General features: G+C 41.9%; 1 protein-coding gene across 1 annotated transcript in view; it reads left to right on the forward strand.

The window, feature by feature from the left end:
- Positions 1–20,382, forward strand: part of Sec20 (vesicle transport protein Sec20) — a 56,162-nt gene that overhangs the window by 17,366 nt on the left and 18,414 nt on the right. Inside the window, exons 4-5 of the mRNA XM_071687634.1 lie at positions 12,165–12,290; positions 13,009–13,195. Of these exons, the coding sequence (XP_071543735.1) occupies positions 12,165–12,290; positions 13,009–13,195 (313 nt within the window). The remainder of the gene's footprint in view (positions 1–12,164; positions 12,291–13,008; positions 13,196–20,382) is intronic.

Genomic DNA, 20,382 nt, shown 5'->3' on the forward strand with positions numbered 1-20,382 from the left:
TTGGAACCACTATTCCTTCAAACATACCCATTTTTGCTTTCCGAGATAATGTTCTCAACTTCCAAACATTCTTCAAGGCTCCCAGAATTTTCACCCCCTCCCCCACCCTATGATTCACTTCCGCTTTCATGGTTCCATCCGCTGCCAGATCCACTCCCAGATATCTAAAACACTTTACTTCCTCCAGTGTTTCTCCATTCAAACTTACCTCCCAGTTGACTTGACCCTCGACCCTACTGTACCGAATAACCTTTGCTCTTATTCACATTTACTCTTAACTTTCTTCTTTCACACACTTTACCAAACTCAGTCACCAGCTTCTGCAGTTTCTCACATGAATCAGCCACAAGCACTGTATCATCAGCGAACAACAACTGACTCACTTCCCAAGCTCTCTCATCTACATGAGACTGCATACTTGCCCCTCTTTCCAAAACTCTTGCATTCACCTCCCTAACAACCCCATCCTAAAACAAATTAAACGACCATGGAGACATCACACACCCTTGCCGCAAACCTACATTCACTGAGAACCAATCACTTTCCTCTCTTCCTACACGTACACATCCCTTACATCCTCGATAAAAACTTTTCACTGCTTCTAACAACTCCCACACCATATATTTTCAATACCTTCCGCAGAGCATCTCTATCAACTCTATCACATGACTTCTCCAGAATCATAAATGCTACATACAAATCTATTTGCTTTTCTAAGTATTTCTCACATACATTCTTCAAAGCAAACACCTGATCCACACATCCTCTACCACTTCTGAAACCACACTGCTCTTCCCCATTCTGATGCTCTGTACATGCCTTCACCCTCTCAATCAATACCCTCCCATATAATTTACCAGGAATACTCAACAAACTTATGCCTCTGTAATTTGAGCACTCACTCTTATCCCCTTTGCCTTTGTACAATGGCACTATGTAAGCATTCCGCCAATCCTCAGGCACCTCACCATGAATCATACATACATTAAATAACCTTACCAGCCAGTCAGCAGTACAGTCACTCCCTTTTTTAATAAATTCCACTGCATTACCATCCAAACCCGCTGCCTTGCCAGCCTTCATCTTCCGCAAAGCTTTTACTACCTCTTCTCTGTTTACCACATCATTTTCCCTAACCCTCTCACTTTGCGCACCACCTCGACCAAAACATCCTATATCTGCCACTATATCATCAAACACATTCAACAAACCTTCAAAATACTCACTCCATCTCCTTCTCACATCACCACTACTTGTTATCACCTCCCCATTAGCCCCCTTCACTGATGTTCCCATTTGTTGTCTTGTCTTACGCACTTTATTTACCTCCTTCCAAAACATCTTTTTATTCTCCCTAAAATTTAATGATACTCTCTCACCCCAACTCTCATTTGCCCTCTTTTTCACCTCTTTTTTTTTTTTTTTTTTCTTCTGTCACCCGCGTTTGCGAGGTAGCGCAAGGAAACAGACGAAAGAAATGGCCCAACCCACCCCCATACACATGTATATACATACGTCCACACACGCAAATATACATACCTACACAGCTTTCCATGGTTTACCCCAGACGCTTCACATGCCCTGATTCAATCCACTGACAGCACGTCAACCCCGGTATACCACATCGATCCAATTCACTCTATTCCTTGCCCTCCTTTCACCCTCCTGCATGTTCAGGCCCCGATCACACAAAATCTTTTTCACTTCATCTTTCCACCTCCAATTTGGTCTCCCACTTCTCCTCGTTCCCTCCACCTCCGACACATATATCCTCTTGGTCAATCTTTCCTCACTCATTCTCTCCATGTGCCCAAACCATTTCAAAACACCCTCTTCTGCTCTCTCAACCACGCTCTTTTTATTTCCACACACCTCTCTTACCCTTACGTTACTTACTCGATCAAACCACCTCACACCACACATTGTCCTCAAACATCTCATTTCCAGCACATCCATCCTCCTGTGCACAACTCTATCCATAGCCCACGCCTCGCAACCATACAACATTGTTGGAACCACTATTCCTTCAAACATACCCATTTTTGCTTTCCGAGATAATGTTCTCGACTTCCACACATTCTTCAAGGCTCCCAGGATTTTCGCCCCCTCCCCCACCCTGTGATCCACTTCCGCTTCCATGGTTCCATCCGCTGCCAGATCCACTCCCAGATATCTAAAACACTTTACTTCCTCCAGTTTTTCTCCATTCAAACTTACCTCCCAATTGACTTGACCCTCAACCCTACTTTACCTAATTACCTTGCTCTTATTCACATTTACTCTTAACTTTCTTCTTTCACACACTTTACCAAACTCAGTCACCAGCTTCTGCAGTTTCTCACATGAATCAGCCACCAGCGCTGTATCATCAGCGAACAACAACTGACTCACTTCCCAAGCTCTCTCATCCCCAACAGACTTCATACTTGCCCCTCTTTCCAAAACTCTTGCATTCACCTCCCTAACAACCCCATCCATAAACAAATTAAACAACCATGGAGACATCACACACCCCTGCCGCAAACCTACATTCACTGAGAACCAATCACTTTCCTCTCTTCCTACACGTACACATGCCTTATATCCTCGATAAAAACTTTTCACTGCTTCTAACAACAAACATCTTTTTATTCTCCCTAAAATTTAATGATACTCTCTCTCCCCAACTCTCATTTGCCCTCTTTTTCACCTCTTACACCTTTCTCTTGACCTCCTGCCTCTTTGTTTTATACATCTCCCAATCATTTGCACTATTTCCCTGCAAAAATCGTCCATATGCCTCTCCTCTTTCACCAATAGTCTTACTACCTCATCCCACCATTCACTACCCTTTCTAATCTGCCCACCTCCCAAGTTTCTCATGCCACAAGCATCTTTTGCGCAAGCCATCACTGCTTCCCTAAAAACATCCCATTCCTCCCCCACTCCCCTTACCTCCTTTGTTCTCACCTTTTTCCATACTGTACTCAGTCTCTCCTGGTACTTCCTCACACAAGTCTCCTTCCCAAGCTCACTTACTCTCACCACTCTCTTCACCCCAGCATTCTTCTTTTCTGAAAACCCCTACAAATCTTCACCTTCACCTCCACAAGATAATGATCAGACATCCCTCCAGTTGCACCTCTCGGCACATTAACTTCCAAAAGTCTCTCTTTCGCGCGCCTATCAATTAACACGTAATCCAATAACGCTCTCTGGCCATCTCTCCTACTTACATACGTATACTTATGTATATCTCGCTTTTTAAACCAGGTATTCCCAATCACCAGTCCTTTTTCAGCACATAAATCTACAAGCTCCTCACCATTTCCATTTACAACAGTGATCACCCCATATATACCAATTATTCCCTCAACTGCCACATTACTCACCGTTGCATTCAAATCACCCATCACTATAACCCGGTCTTGTGCATCAAAGCCACTAACACACTCATTCAGCTGCTCCCAAAACACTTGCCTCTCATGATCTTTCTTCTCATGCCCAGGGATAATTATTGTTATTATTATTTTTATTATTATTATTATTATTATTATTATTATTATTATTATTATTATTATTATTATCATTATTATTATTTTCTTTTTTTTTTTCTTTTAAACTATTCGCCATTTCCCGCGTTAGCGAGGTAGCGCTAAGAACAGAGGACTGGGCCTTTTTTGGAATATCCTCAACTGGCCCCCTCTGTTCCTTCTTTTGGAAAATTTAAAAAAAAAAAAAAAAAAAAAAAATTATTATCATTATTATACTTTGCGCTGTCTCCCATGTTAGCGAGGTAGCGCAAGAAAACAGACGAAAGAATGGCCCAACCCACCCACATGTACATGTATATACATACACGTCCACACATGCACATATACATACTTATACATCTCAACATATATATATATATATATATATATATATATATATATATATATATATATATAATATATTATTTATTATTATTATACTTTGTCGCTGTCTCCCGCGTTTGCGAGGTAGCGCAAGGAAACAGACGAAAGAAATGGCCCAACCCCCCCCATACACATGTATATACATACGTCCACACACGCAAATATACATACCTACACAGCTTTCCATGGTTTACCCCAGACGCTTCACATGCCTTGATTCAATCCACTGACAGCACGTCAACCCTGGTATACCACATCGCTCCAATTCACTCTATTCCTTGCCCTCCTTTCACCCTCCTGCATGTTCAGGCCCCGATCACACAAAATCTTTTTCACTCCATCTTTCCACCTCCAATTTGGTCTCCCTCTTCTCCTCGTTCCCTCCACCTCCGACACATATATCCTCTTGGTCAATCTTACCTCACTCATTCTCTCCATGTGACCAAACCACTTCAAAACACCCTCTTCTGCTCTCTCAACCACGCTCTTTTTATTTCCACACATCTCTCTTACCCTTACGTTACTCACTCGATCAAACCACCTCACACCACACATTGTCCTCAAACATCTCATTTCCAGCACATCCATCCTCCTGCGCACAACTCTATCCATAGCCCACGCCTCGCAACCATACAACATTGTTGGAACCACTATTCCTTCAAACATACCCATTTTTGCTTTCCGAGATAATGTTCTCGACTTCCACACATTCTTCAAGGCCCCCAGAATTTTCGCCCCCTCCCCCACCCTATGATCCACTTCCGCTTCCATGGTTCCATCCGCTGCCAGATCCACTCCCAGATATCTAAAACACTTCACTTCCTCCAGTTTTTCTCCATTCAAACTCACCTCCCAACTGACTTGACCCTCAACCCTACTGTACCTAATAACCTTGCTCTTATTCACATTTACTCTTAACTTTCTTCATCCGCACACTTTACCAAACTCAGTCACCAGCTTCTGCAGTTTCTCACATGAATCAGCCACCAGCGCTGTATCATCAGCGAACAACAACTGACTCACTTCCCAAGCTCTCTCATCCCCAACAGACTTCATACTTGCCCCTCTTTCCAAAACTCTTGCATTTACCTCCCTAACAACCCCATCCATAAACAAATTAAACAACCATGGAGACATCACACACCCCTGCCGCAAACCTACATTCACTGAGAACCAATCACTTTCCTCTCTTCCTACACGTACACATGCCTTACATCCTCGATAAAAACTTTTCACTGCTTCTAACAACTTGCCTCCCACACCATATATTCTTAATACCTTCCACAGAGCATCTCTATCAACTCTATCATATGCCTTCTCCAGATCCATAAATGCTACATACAAATCCATTTGCTTTTCTAAGTATTTCTCACATGCATTCCTCAAAGCAAACACCTGATCCACACATCCTCTACCACTTCTGAACATATACATATATATATATATATATATATATATATATATATATATACACACTCAGACATATACATATATAAACATGTACATAATGCATACTATTATTATATATTTTTTATTATACTTTGTCGCTGTCTCCCGCGTTTGCGAGGTAGCGCAAGGAAACAGACGAAAGAAATGGCCCAACCCCCCCCATACACATGTATATACATACGTCCACACACGCAAATATACATACCTACACAGCTTTCCATGGTTTACCCCAGACGCTTCACATGCCTTGATTCAATCCACTGACAGCACGTCAACCCCGGTATACCACCTCGCTCCAATTCACTCTATTCCTTGCCCTCCTTTCACCCTCCTGCATGTTCAGGCCCCGATCACACAAAATCTTTTTCACTCCATCTTTCCACCTCCAATTTGGTCTCCCTCTTCTCCTTGTTCCCTCCACCTCCGACACATATATCCTCTTGGTCAATCTTTCCTCACTCATCCTCTCCATGTGCCCAAACCACTTCAAAACACCCTCTTCTGCTCTCTCAACCACGCTCTTTTTATTTCCACACATCTCTCTTACCCTTACGTTACTCACTCGATCAAACCACCTCACACCACACATTGTCCTCAAACATCTCATTTCCAGCACATCCATCCTCCTGCGCACAACTCTATCCATAGCCCACGCCTCGCAACCATACAACATTGTTGGAACCACTATTCCTTCAAACATACCCATTTTTGCTTTCCGAGATAATGTTCTCGACTTCCACACATTCTTCAAGGCCCCCAGGATTTTCGCCCCCTCCCCCACCCTATGATCCACTTCCGCTTCCATGGTTCCATCCGCTGCCAGATCCACTCCCAGATATCTAAAACACTTCACTTCCTCCAGTTTTTCTCCATTCAAACTCACCTCCCAATTGACTTGACTTGCATACTGTCTGCCTTTATTCATTCCCATCACCACCCCGCCACACATGGAATAACAACCCCCTCCCCCCTCATGTGTGTGAGGTAGCGCAAGGAAAAGACAACAAAGGCCCCATTCGTTCACACTCAGTCTCTAGCTGTCATGTAATAATGCACCGAAACCACAGCTCCCTTTCCACATCCAGGCCCCACAGAACTTTCCATGGTTTACCCCAGACGCTTCACATGCCCTGGTTCAATCCATTGACAGCATGTCGACCCCGGTATACCACATCGTTCCAATTCACTCTATTCCTTACATGCCTTTCACCCTCCTGCATGTTCAGGCCCCGATCACTCAAAATCTTTTTCACTCCATCTTTCCACTTCCAATTTGGTCTCCCACTTCTCCTCATTCCCTCCACCTCTGATGCATATATCCTCTTGGTCAATCTTTCCTCACTCATTCTCTCCATGTGACCAAACCATTTCAAAACACCCTCTTCTGCTCTCTCAACCACACTCTTTTTATTACCACACATCTCTCTTACCCTTACATTACTTACTCGATCAAACCACCTCACACCACATATTGTCCTCAAACATCTCATTTCCAGCATATCCACCCTCCTCCGCACAACTCTATCCTCGCAACCATACAACATTGTTGGAACCACTATTCCTTCAAACATACCCATTTTTGCTTTCCGAGATAATGTTCTCGACTTCCACACATTCTTCAAGGCTCCCAGAATTTTCACCCCCTCCCCCACCCTATGATTCACTTCCGCTTTCATGGTTCCATCCGCTGCCAGATCCACTCCCAGATATCTAAAACGCTTTACTTCCTCCAGTGTTTCTCCATTCAAACTTACCTCCCAGTTGACTTGACCCTCGACCCTACTGTACCTAATAACCTTTGCTCTTATTCACATTTACTCTTAACTTTCTTCTTTCACACACTTTACCAAACTCAGTCACCAGCTTCTGCAGTTTCTCACATGAATCAGCCACAAGCACTGTATCATCAGCAAACAACAACTGACTCACTTCCCAAGCTCTCTCATCTACATGAGACTGCATACTTGCCCCTCTTTCCAAAACTCTTGCATTCACCTCCCTAACAACCCCATCCTAAAACAAATTAAACGACCATGGAGACATCACACACCCTTGCCGCAAACCTACATTCACTGAGAACCAATCACTTTCCTCTCTTCCTACACGTACACATCCCTTACATCCTCGATAAAAACTTTTCACTGCTTCTAACAACTCCCACACCATATATTTTCAATACCTTCCGCAGAGCATCTCTATCAACTCTATCACATGACTTCTCCAGAATCATAAATGCTACATACAAATCTATTTGCTTTTCTAAGTATTTCTCACATACATTCTTCAAAGCAAACACCTGATCCACACATCCTCTACCACTTCTGAAACCACACTGCTCTTCCCCATTCTGATGCTCTGTACATGCCTTCACCCTCTCAATCAATACCCTCCCATATAATTTACCAGGAATACTCAACAAACTTATGCCTCTGTAATTTGAGCACTCACTCTTATCCCCTTTGCCTTTGTACAATGGCACTATGCAAGCATTCCGCCAATCCTCAGGCACCTCACCATGAATCATACATACATTAAATAACCTTACCAGCCAGTCAGCAGTACAGTCACTCCCTTTTTTAATAAATTCCACTGCATTACCATCCAAACCCGCTGCCTTGCCGGCCTTCATCTTCTGCAAAGCTTTTACTACCTCTTCTCTGTTTACCACATCATTTTCCCTAACCCTCTCACTTTGCACACCACCTCGACCAAAACATCCTATATCTGCCACTATATCATCAAACACATTCAACAAACCTTCAAAATACTCACTCCATCTCCTTCTCACATCACCACTACTTGTTATCACCTCCCCATTAGCCCCCTTCACTGATGTTCCCATTTGTTGTCTTGTCTTACGCACTTTATTTACCTCCTTCCAAAACATCTTTTTATTCTCCCTAAAATTTAATGATACTCTCTCACCCCAACTCTCATTTGCCCTCTTTTTCACCTCTTTTTTTTTTTTTCTTCTTCTGTCACCCGCGTTTGCGAGGTAGCGCAAGGAAACAGACGAAAGAAATGGCCCAACCCACCCCCATACACATGTATATACATACGTCCACACACGCAAATATACATACCTACACAGCTTTCCATGGTTTACCCCAGACGCTTCACATGCCCTGATTCAATCCACTGACAGCACGTCAACCCCGGTATACCACATCGATCCAATTCACTCTATTCCTTGCCCTCCTTTCACCCTCCTGCATGTTCAGGCCCCGATCACACAAAATCTTTTTCACTTCATCTTTCCACCTCCAATTTGGTCTCCCACTTCTCCTCGTTCCCTCCACCTCCGACACATATATCCTCTTGGTCAATCTTTCCTCACTCATTCTCTCCATGTGCCCAAACCATTTCAAAACACCCTCTTCTGCTCTCTCAACCACGCTCTTTTTATTTCCACACACCTCTCTTACCCTTACGTTACTTACTCGATCAAACCACCTCACACCACACATTGTCCTCAAACATCTCATTTCCAGCACATCCATCCTCCTGCGCACAACTCTATCCATAGCCCACGCCTCGCAACCATACAACATTGTTGGAACCACTATTCCTTCAAACATACCCATTTTTGATTTCCGAGATAATGTTCTCGACTTCCACACATTCTTCAAGGCTCCCAGGATTTTCGCCCCCTCCCCCACCCTGTGATCCACTTCCGCTTCCATGGTTCCATCCGCTGCCAGATCCACTCCCAGATATCTAAAACACTTTACTTCCTCCAGTTTTTCTCCATTCAAACTTACCTCCCAATTGACTTGACCCTCAACCCTACTGTACCTAATTACCTTGCTCTTATTCACATTTACTCTTAACTTTCTTCTTTCACACACTTTACCAAACTCAGTCACCAGCTTCTGCAGTTTCTCACATGAATCAGCCACCAGCGCTGTATCATCAGCGAACAACAACTGACTCACTTCCCAAGCTCTCTCATCCCCAACAGACTTCATACTTGCCCCTCTTTCCAAAACTCTTGCATTCACCTCCCTAACAACCCCATCCATAAACAAATTAAACAACCATGGAGACATCACACACCCCTGCCGCAAACCTACATTCACTGAGAACCAATCACTTTCCTCTCTTCCTACACGTACACATGCCTTATATCCTCGATAAAAACTTTTCACTGCTTCTAACAACAAACATCTTTTTATTCTCCCTAAAATTTAATGATACTCTCTCTCTCCCCAACTCTCATTTGCCCTCTTTTTCACCTCTTAGACCTTTCTCTTGACCTCCTGCCTCTTTGTTTTATACATCTCCCAATCATTTGCACTATTTCCCTGCAAAAATCGTCCATATGCCTCTCCTTTTTCACCAATAGTCTTACTACCTCATCCCACCATTCACTACCCTTTCTAATCTGCCCACCTCCCAAGTTTCTCATGCCACAAGCATCTTTTGCGCAAGCCTTCACTGCTTCCCTAAAAACATCCCATTCCTCCCCCACTCCCCTTACCTCCTTTGTTCTCACCTTTTTCCATACTGTACTCAGTCTCTCCTGGTACTTCCTCACACAAGTCTCCTTCCCAAGCTCACTTACTCTCACCACTCTCTTCACCCCAGCATTCTTCTTTTCTGAAAACCCCTACAAATCTTCACCTTCACCTCCACAAGATAATGATCAGACATCCCTCCAGTTGCACCTCTCGGCACATTAACATCCAAAAGTCTCTCTTTCGCGCGCCTATCAATTAACACGTAATCCAATAACGCTCTCTGGCCATCTCTCCTACTTACATACATATACTTATGTATATCTCGCTTTTTAAACCAGGTACACCAGTCCTTTTTCAGCACATAAATCTACAAGCTCTTCACCATTTCCATTTACAACAGTGATCACCCCATATATACCAATTATTCCCTCAACTGCCACATTACTCACCGTTGCATTCAAATCACCCATCACTATAACCCGGTCTTGTGCATCAAAGCCACTAACACACTCATTCAGCTGCTCCCAAAACACTTGCCTCTCATGATCTTTCTTCTCATGCCCAGGGATAATTATTGTTATTATTATTTTTATTATTATTATTATTATTATTATTATTATTATTATTATCATTATTATTATTTTCTTTTCTTTTTCTTTTAAACTATTCGCCATTTCCCGCGTTAGCGAGGTAGCGCTAAGAACAGAGGACTGGGCCTTTTTTGGAATATCCTCAACTGGCCCCCTCTGTTCCTTCTTTTGGAAAATTTAAAAAACAAAAAACAAAAAAAAAAAAAAAATTATTATCATTATTATACTTTGCGCTGTCTCCCATGTTAGCGAGGTAGCGCAAGAAAACAGACGAAAGAATGGCCCAACCCACCCACATGTACATGTATATACATACACGTCCACACATGCACATATACATACTTATACATCTCAACATATATATATATATATATATATATATATATATATATATATATATATATATATATATATATATTTATTTTATTATTATACTTTGTCGCTGTCTCCCGCGTTTGCGAGGTAGCGCAAGGAAACAGACGAAAGAAATGGCCCAACCCCCCCATACACATGTATATACATACGTCCACACACGCAAATATACATACCTACACAGCTTTCCATGGTTTACCCCAGACGCTTCACATGCCTTGATTCAATCCACTGACAGCACGTCAACCCTGGTATACCACATCGCTCCAATTCACTCTATTCCTTGCCCTCCTTTCACCCTCCTGCATGTTCAGGCCCCGATCACACAAAATCTTTTTCACTCCATCTTTCCACCTCCAATTTGGTCTCCCTCTTCTCCTCGTTCCCTCCACCTCCGACACATATATCCTCTTGGTCAATCTTTCCTCACTCATTCTCTCCATGTGCCCAAACCACTTCAAAACACCCTCTTCTGCTCTCTCAACCACGCTCTTTTTATTTCCACACATCTCTCTTACCCTTACGTTACTCACTCGATCAAACCACCTCACGCCACATATTGTCCTCATACATCTCATTTCCAGCACATCCACCCTCCTCCGCACAACTCTATCTATAGCCTACGCCTCACAACTATATAACATTGTTGGAACCACTATTCCTTCAAACATACCCATTTTTGCTTTCCAAGATAATGTTCTCGACTTCACATTTTTCAACACTCCCAGAACTTTCACCCCCTCCCCCACCCTGTGATTCACTTCCACTTCCATGGTTCCATCCGCTGCCAAAGCCACTCCCAGATATCTATAACACTTCACTTCCTCCAGTTTTTCTCCATTCAAACTTACCTCCCAGTTGACTTGTCCCTCAACCCTACTGTACCTAATAACCTTGCTCTTATTCACATTTGCTCTCAGCTTTCTCCTTTCACACACTTTACCAAACTCAGTCACAAGCTTCTGCAGTTTCTCACTCAAATCAGCCACCAGCGCTGTATCATCAGCGAACAACAACTGACTCACTTCCCAAGCTCTCTCATCCACAACAGACTGCATACTTGCCCCTCATTCCAAAACTCTTACATTCACTTCCCTAACAACCCCATCCATAAACAAATTAAACAACCTTGGAGACATCACACACCCCTGCCGCAAACCAACATTCACTGAAGACCAGTCACTTTCCTCTCTTCCTACACGTACACATGCCTTACATCCTTGATAAAAACTTTTCACTGCGATATTAATGTAGCAACATAAGAATGTGATAATGGGATGGTCTGCAATCTGTGAATGCACATTTCAGTTTCTTTTATAACCAGTCTCTTTTTCAGTATGTTCATCCTGAATGAGCCATTAATTTTTGTTTTTATTATGGCCCTGAATTATTTGTAGGAACAAGACAATGAAGGAGACCATATTGCATTGGCTGAGGAGGCTGCCAAAAGTGATAAGATGCTTCAGGACAACCACCGTGCTTTTCGAAATGCTCTCCTTGCAACTCAACTCTCTATCAATCAGGTTAGACCGCTATGTCGATATGGTCAAGTTCAGCTGTCTCCTGAGGCTCATGTGTCAGAGTAGAGTGATTGTCCTTTCTCTGTTTCATTACCTTTTGAGTATTTTTTGCACATATGTGGCTTTCTTTTTCCCTGCATTTTTTAATGTTAAATTCCCCATTGTAGTATGCATAGTGAAATAGTTATGCGCTTACCATGCCTTTTGGGCATAATGGGAGGAATGGTAGATAGAAGTAGCAGGTAGGAACATTAAACTGGAGCTTAGGTAGAAACATTAGCTGTTAGCATTTGGTAATACCTAGATCAACATACAGTTGACATGTTGAAATAACAGTGTTGTTAAACAATTAGTTTGTGCATGTGTACCATGTTCTATCCTTACAATACAGCAAAATCTTGCTATGGGTATTCATTGACAATTGGGTATTGTCTTCTTTTCAGTATGCTGCCACTTCTTTGTAATACAAATATGTTAAAGGAAAGTAAGTCTTTTGTAGGATTGATATATTTGTATAGAGTTTAGCAATAGTCACAGACTGCGATAAACATTAAAGGAAAAATGCATTATGTTGCAAAAAGCCTCTCTTCTCTTTAATAGCATTAGCATAATCATGCAGAGGAAAACAACAGATCATGCTGAGATGATTATTGCATAACCATTTTCCAATTTACAGAGAAGTAATGTTGAGATGATTACATAACCATTTCCCAATTTACAGAGAAGTAAAGATGAACTCTTTACTACTGCTGAGCAAAGAGGAGATGAAACCAACATCCGTCAGCGAGACCGCATGAGCCGAGAGATATTACTGAAGAAGTCTTCCCAACTGACTGATGATCTTCTTACTGTAACACGACTCATACGAAGCAACACTGAGAAAAGCAGCAAAACCGTAGATAGATTAGGTATGTTTTTTCCTAAGTATGAAGACACTTTTGCAACAGTTAGATGATGAAGGGAGAGTGCATTGCACAGTAGTGTCAGGATGTGGAAAGATCTCACATAACATCATTGATATAGCACAAGTATCTAAATTACTCCCAATTATTTTATAATGATAGCACAAGCTGCATGCCACAGGATGCCAATGCTGCATGTGCCATTTCGCCCTCTGCATCAGTTCTTTTCTAGGATGCATCATTTGCCATCTGTATATTTCTACACTTCTTACTTCAATCAATCACCATGATACCAGTGGTTGTCCAGCTGCACTCCTTTGACCCCGGTAGCCGTCTATTCTTTCTGCCTCACCCTCATGTGGACTGCTGGTATTCTGTCCACAAACATACAATCTCTCCGTGTCACAAATAACACTTGACAACACTTAATTCATGCAACTCATTCTTCACAACTCTAAATTTTCCTGCAGTAAGTGTTTTGTACTAGCCCTGCTTTTTGGCAGAATAGTTGGAGAAATAGATAGAAGTAGTAGGTAGGAATGTTAGACAGCTTTAGGTAGGAGCATTAGCTGGGAGCATTAGGTAGAGGTAATAGGTTATAACATTAGGCAGGAATATTAGATAGACTTATTAGGTGGAAGCCTCTGAAAACACTGCACTAGAGTTGCCCTCTGCCAGCAGCCAGTGAGGCATTAAGGGCTAAGAGTTTAACAGTTATAGAGACTCTTATGGTGTGGTTACCTCCCTAAGCAGGTTCCTAAAGGGAACAGGCATCAGAGATGGATGAAAATTTCAAGATACTGAATGAACTTGAGCTTGGATCTAGCACTTCAGCAGCTGCTCTTTGTTATGGTGTTAATGAGAGCAGCATCCATGCCAGAAGGAAGAAAAATGAATCTTGTTAGGAAAGTCTTTTCTCGGTTGATTTCAAATTTAGCAATGCATCTCCGGTTTCTTGCATATGTGTAGATGGAGGATGACCAGAATATTGGGGTGTGAGAAATGCATGAGTATTGGTTTCTTATGACTAGGCAAATGATTGAAAATAAAATCATCATGATTCATGGAAAGTTGGTGAAGAAAGAAGGTAAACCAGGCTGAAAAAAAATTTACCAGAAGTCAGGATTGGCTTCATAATTTTAACAGACTTGTCAGTCATGTGAGAAATATGATTCTATGGGAGGAGGCTGCAAAAGCTTATGTAGAGGCTGCAGGACATGCAAAATTGTTACTCCAGAAACTTTAGAGGATCAGTTATGATTCTGTGATGAGACGGGTCTTTACTTGGAAAAAAAAAACAGATGAAGGTTGAAGCAAAGGTCCAAGGTTTTAAGTCTGGCAAAGACCACATTACCCAGTGGTCCGAAAATGTTATTTCACGGAAAAGTCCTTTTTTGTGTAGCAACAAATTCTTGTAAAATATATTAATTTCATTAGGAAGGTATGAAGGTACAAGTCACATGTTTGTTTTTAATACAGAAAGGTCACAAAAGAGTAGGGTTATTTTTAGTCCAGAAAGGTCACAAAATAGCAGGGTTCAATATAATAATTCAGTATAGCATGTGCATGCATATTACTCTCATTTTTTCATTATAACAATAGCTATTGCATTACAACGCAACCCCAACTGGCTCCGTATTGTGAAGTATCAGTGCTTCACATGCTGCAGTACCCACTGCTCATTGTTTATCCCTCATATACTTCTACATTGCTGCCCAATTGAACTAGTGACCAACATGATTAAGTGTTCAGCAAGAACTCCTACTATAGGTAAGCCTGTTCAGGAGTGTGAATGAACTTGAGCCTGGGTTATGCTCTTCAGCTGTTGCTTGGCAGTATGGCATTTGTAAGAATAGCATCTTCACCATATATAAGAAAAGCAAATTTAGTAGGAAAGCCTTTTCTCAGCCGTTTATTTCAGTGATGGTAATGCATTTCGTTATGCCGACATATGTGAAGATGGAGGATGCTCTTTCATTTAACGCTTTAATATCCACAAGAAAATGTGTTATCCCTACCATAGAAGGTTTAGGAAATTCAGAACTATTGGAGAATCATTTTCTTGAAATATCAAAGATAAAGGGGAATAATGGTTTGTAAATGTCTTAGGAGTAAAGTCGTGTTGGTCATAGGACAAGAGCTAAGGAACGAGGGTACTGCTCATGAAAGAGGAGTTGTAGGATTGTGTGAGTGTAAGGATGTAAATTCTAGACTGATTTGGGTAAAAATGAAAGTGAATGGCATTAGATGGGTGATTTTTAGTGCCTGTGCACATGGCCAGATCATGAGTGCAGGTGTTTTAGGAGCAGCTGAGTGAGTGTGTCAGCAGTTTTGATGTAAGAGACCAGGTGTTAATGATTAGTGATTTGAGTATGAAGGTAAGTAATGTGGCAATTGAGGATATAATTGGGAGGCATGGGGTATTCAGTATTACGGATGGTAACGGTGAACAGCTTTTGGAGCTGTGTTCTGAAAAATGACTGGTGATTGGGAACACCTGGTTTAAAACGAGAAATGTACACAAGTATATATATGTGAGGAGAGATGGTCACTGGGTATTATTGGATTGCATATTAATTGACAGCCATGTAAAGGAGAGAGAGTTAGATGTAAATGTGCTGAGAGGGGCAGCTGGTTGGCTGTCTAGTCAGTAGCTTGTGGAGGTGAGTGTGAAGATTATAGAGGTTTTCGGACTATAGGAAACAGTGTAGGTCGGAGGAAAGTGGTGAGAGTGAATGGGTTTGGAAAAGAGACTTGTATGAAGAAATCCTAGGAGAGATTGAGTGTAGAATGAGAAAAGATGAAGAGTAAATGAAGCAAGGGGAGTAGTTAAGGAATGAGAGGCATTTAGGGAAGCAATGCTTATGGCATGCGAATGGTGGAAGGTAGGCAAATTAGAAAGGGTCTTGAATGGTGGGACTGAAAAGTAAAGTTGCTAGTGAGAGAGAAGAGATGGGCATTAGGGTAGTACCTTTAGGGAAGGAGTGTAGATGATTGTGGGTTGTATAAGAGAGAGCAGCAGAAGGATAAGAGGAATGTGCAGAGGGCAAATGAAAGTTGGGGTGAGCATGTATTAGAAGCCTTCAGAGAGAATGGAAGAAGGTTGATAATGCGTTAAAACCAAGAGAACAATGGGGAACATTGGTGAAGGAGGTAAAAGGAAAAGTGGTAACAGTTAGTGGTGAAGTAAGGAGGAGATAGAGTGAGTATTGTGAAAGAATCTTAATTGAGTTTTATGATAGGATGGCAGATGTAGGGTGTTTTGTTGGATTGGTATACAATGTGAGATTGTGATAGAAAGCTGTTTGGTAGAGAGAAGAGGTGGTGAAAGCCTTACGTAAGATAAAGTGTGGTAAGGCAGCTTGAGTGGATAGTATTGAAGTTGATAATAAGAAAGGGGATGACTGTGTTCTCGATAGGTTGATGATAATTTTTGTTATATGTATGGATCCTGGAGAGGTGCCAGAGGATTGGCAGAATGCATGTAGAGTGCAAGGGGGATAAAGGTGAGTGTTCAAACTGTAGAGGTATGTTTTTAAGTGTACCAAGTAAGTTGTATGGGAGGGTGTTGGTTGAAAGGGTGAAGGCATGTACATAGTATCAGATTGGGGAGGATCAGTGTGGTCTCACAAGTGATAGAGGATATTTAGATCAGGTGTTTGCTTTAAAGAATGCGTGTGAGAAATACTTAAAGAAACAGATGGATTTGTGTGTGGCATTCATGGATCTGGAGAAGGTATATGACAAGGTTGATAGAAATGCCTTGTAGAAGGTCTTGATTAATGTACAGTGTGAGAGGAGAGTTGCTAGAAGCAGTTTTTATCAAGGGTGTAAGGCATGTGTGTCAGAAGAAAAGAAAGTAAATGGTTCCAAGTGAAGTTTGGTATACAGCAGGGGTGTGTAATGTCACAATAGTTATTCACCTTATTTATTGATGGGGTGATGAGGGAGGTAAATGTGTCTTGGAGAAAGGGGTGAGTTATTCACTTTATTTATGGATGGGGTGGTGAGGGAGGTAAATATGACTTTGAGAGAGGAGTGTGCATGCAGTCTGTAGGGGATGTGAGAGCCTGGAGAGTGATTCAGTTGTTTGCTTTTGATACAGCACTGGTTGCAGATATGAGTGAGAATTTGCAGTAGTTGGTGAAGAAGTTTGGAAGAGTGTTTGGAAGGAGGAAGTACATTGAGAGTAAATGTAAATATAGGCAAGGTTATTAGGTTTAGCAGGTTAGTTACAGTGTGAGTTTGCATGAAGAAATCTTTGAGGATGTGAATTGTTTTATACCTGGTAGTGTACATGGCAGTGAATGAAGCCATGGAAGTGAAAGTGAGTCATATGATGGATGAGGGGGACAAAGGTTCTGGGAAAGCCAAAGAATATGTGGAAAGAGAGAATGTTATCTGAGAGAGCAAAAAATGGGTATGTGTGTAGGTACTGTAGTTCCATCAATATTATATGGATGCAAGGCATGATGCAAGGCTATTTGGGGCAGGATGGATGTGTTGGGAGTGAAATGTTTGAAGAGAGTATGTGGTGTGAGATGGTTTGATTAAGTAATGAAAGGGTAAGAGAGAGGAGTGTTAATACGAAGAGAATAGTTGAGAGAGCTGAAAATGGTGTGCTGAAATGATTTGGACATATGGAAAGAGTGAGTGAGGAAAGGTTGACAAAGAGGATATATGTGTCCAAAGTGGAGGGAACAAGGAGAATGGGGAAACCAAATTAGAGATGGAAGAATGGAGTGAAAAATATTTTGAGTGATCATGGCTTAAATATGCTGGAGGTTGAAAGGTGTGCATGGGATTGAGTGAATTAGAATGATGTGGTATACTAGGGTTAATGTGCTGTGATTTGATTGAATCAGGGCATGTGAAGCATCCAGGGTAAACCATGGAAAGGTCTGTGGGGCCAGGATATGGATAGGGAGCAGTGGTTTCGGACCACTACATATGACAGTTGGAGAATGGATCTGAGCAAATGTGGCCTTTCTTTCTTTCCAGTGCTACGTGGTTAACGCAGGAAAAGTTGATGAATTATGAATTAGAAAATAAAGAATTTAAAAACATTCTTTGATATTAAAGGTATTACATTAAATTTTACATGATCACCATTCCGTTTTAGTTAGGGAATACCAGGAATAGACCAAGAAATGGCCTCATTCATGGACATTTACCCTTGAGTTATGTATAATACACTAAAACCAGAACCACCTATCCATAACTATGCTCCACAGAACCTTTCCAAGATTTCCTCTGACCACATCATGTGCTCTGATGTAGCCCATGAAGAGCACATCATCCCCTGTAAACCACATTATTCCAGTTTGCTCTGTTCCTTCCGTCCCTTGCACCTTCCTGCAGTTCAGGCCCCTAGCCTTCAAAGCATCTTTCACTTCATCTTTCCACCTCCTCCTTGGTTTTGCCTTTCTCCACTGCCACTTATGTGGCTGTTGACACATCATGCAAGTCTTAATGATCAGGTAATCTAGCTAGGCTATTAACTTGTGAGTAGTTAATAGCTGGAGAGCAACCTTGACTCTGTGTAGAATGTTGTGGAAACGTGTGTGGTACTCTCAGCAGAAATTTTTTTAACCCTTCTTATCATCCCCATAACTCCTGAAGCAGGAGTTGTGGGAGTATGTGATAGAGTGTAAGAAAGTAAAATCTAGATTGATATGGGTAAAACTGAAAGTGGATGACGAGAGATGGGTGATTATTGGTGCCTGTGCACCTGGTCATGAGAAGAAAGATCATGAGAGGCAAGTGTTTTGGGAGCAGCTGAGTGAGTGTGTTAGCAGCTTTGGTGCACGAGACTGGGTTATAGTGATGGGTGATCTGAATGCAAAGGTGTGTAATGTGGCAATTGAGGGTATAATTGATGTGCATGGGGTGTTCAGTGTTGTAAATGGAAATGGTGAAGAGCTTGTAGATTTGTGTGCTGAAAAAGGGATGATGATTGGGAATACCTGGTCTAAAAAGAGAGATATAGATAAGTATACATATGTAACTAGGAGAGATGGCCAGAGAGCGTTATTGGATTACGTGTTAATTGATAGGCGTGAAAGAGAGACTTTTGGATGTTAATGTGCTGAAAGGGGCAACTAAAGGGATGTCTTATCATTATCTTGTGGAGGCGAAGATGAAGATTTGTAGAGGTTTTCAGAAAAGAAGAGAGCATGTTGGGGTGAAGAGAGTGATGAGAGTAAGTGAGCTTGGAAAGGTGACTTGTATGAGGAAGCACCAGGAGAGATTGAGTGCAGATTGGAAAAAGGTGAGAGCAAATGATGTAAGGGGAGTGGGGGAGGAATGGGATGTATTTAGGGAAGCAGTGATGGCTTGTGCAAAAGATGCCTGTGGCATGAGAAAGGTGGGAGGTGGGCAGATTAGAAAGGGTAGTGAGTGGTGGGATGAAGAAAGATTGTTAGTGAAAGAGAAGAGAGAGGCATTTGAATGATTTTTGCAGGGAAATAGTGCAAATTACTGGGAGATGTATAAAAGAAAGAGGCAGGAGGTGAAGAGAAAGGTGCAAGAGGTGAAAAAGAGGGCTAATGAGAGTTGGAGTGAGAGAGTATCATTAAATTTTAGGCAAAATAAAGAGATGTTTTGGAAGGAGGTAAATAAAGTGCAGAAGACAAGAAATGGGAACATCGGTGAAGGGGGCTAATGGGTAGGTAATAAGAAGTAGTGGTGAAGTGAGAAGGAGATGGAGTGAGTATTTTGAAGGTTTGTTGAATGTGTTTGATAAAAGAGTGGCAGATATAGGGTGTTTTGGTCGAGGTGGTATGCGAAGTGAGAGGGTCAGGGAGAATGGCTTGGTAAACAGAGAAGAGGTAGTGAAAGCTTTGCGGAAGATGAGAGCTGGCAAGGCAGTGGGTTTGGATGGTATTGCAGTGGAATTTATTAAAAAAGGGGATGACTGTGTTGTTGACTGGTTAGTGAGAATATTCAAAGTATGTATGTCTCATGGTGAAGTGCCTGAGGACTGGTGGAATGCATGCATAGTGCCATCGTACAAAGGCAAAGGGGATAGAGGCGAGTGCTCAAATTACAGAGGTATATGTTCGTTGATTATTCCTGGGAAATTATTTGGGAGGGTATTGATTGAGAGGGTGAAGGCATTTACAGAGCTTCAGATTGGGGAAGAGCAGTGTGGTTTTAGAAGTGGTAGAGGATGTGTGGATCAGGTGTGCTTT

Source organism: Panulirus ornatus, chromosome 44 (assembly GCF_036320965.1).
Source record: "Panulirus ornatus isolate Po-2019 chromosome 44, ASM3632096v1, whole genome shotgun sequence".
Classification (NCBI taxonomy): domain Eukaryota; kingdom Metazoa; phylum Arthropoda; class Malacostraca; order Decapoda; family Palinuridae; genus Panulirus; species Panulirus ornatus.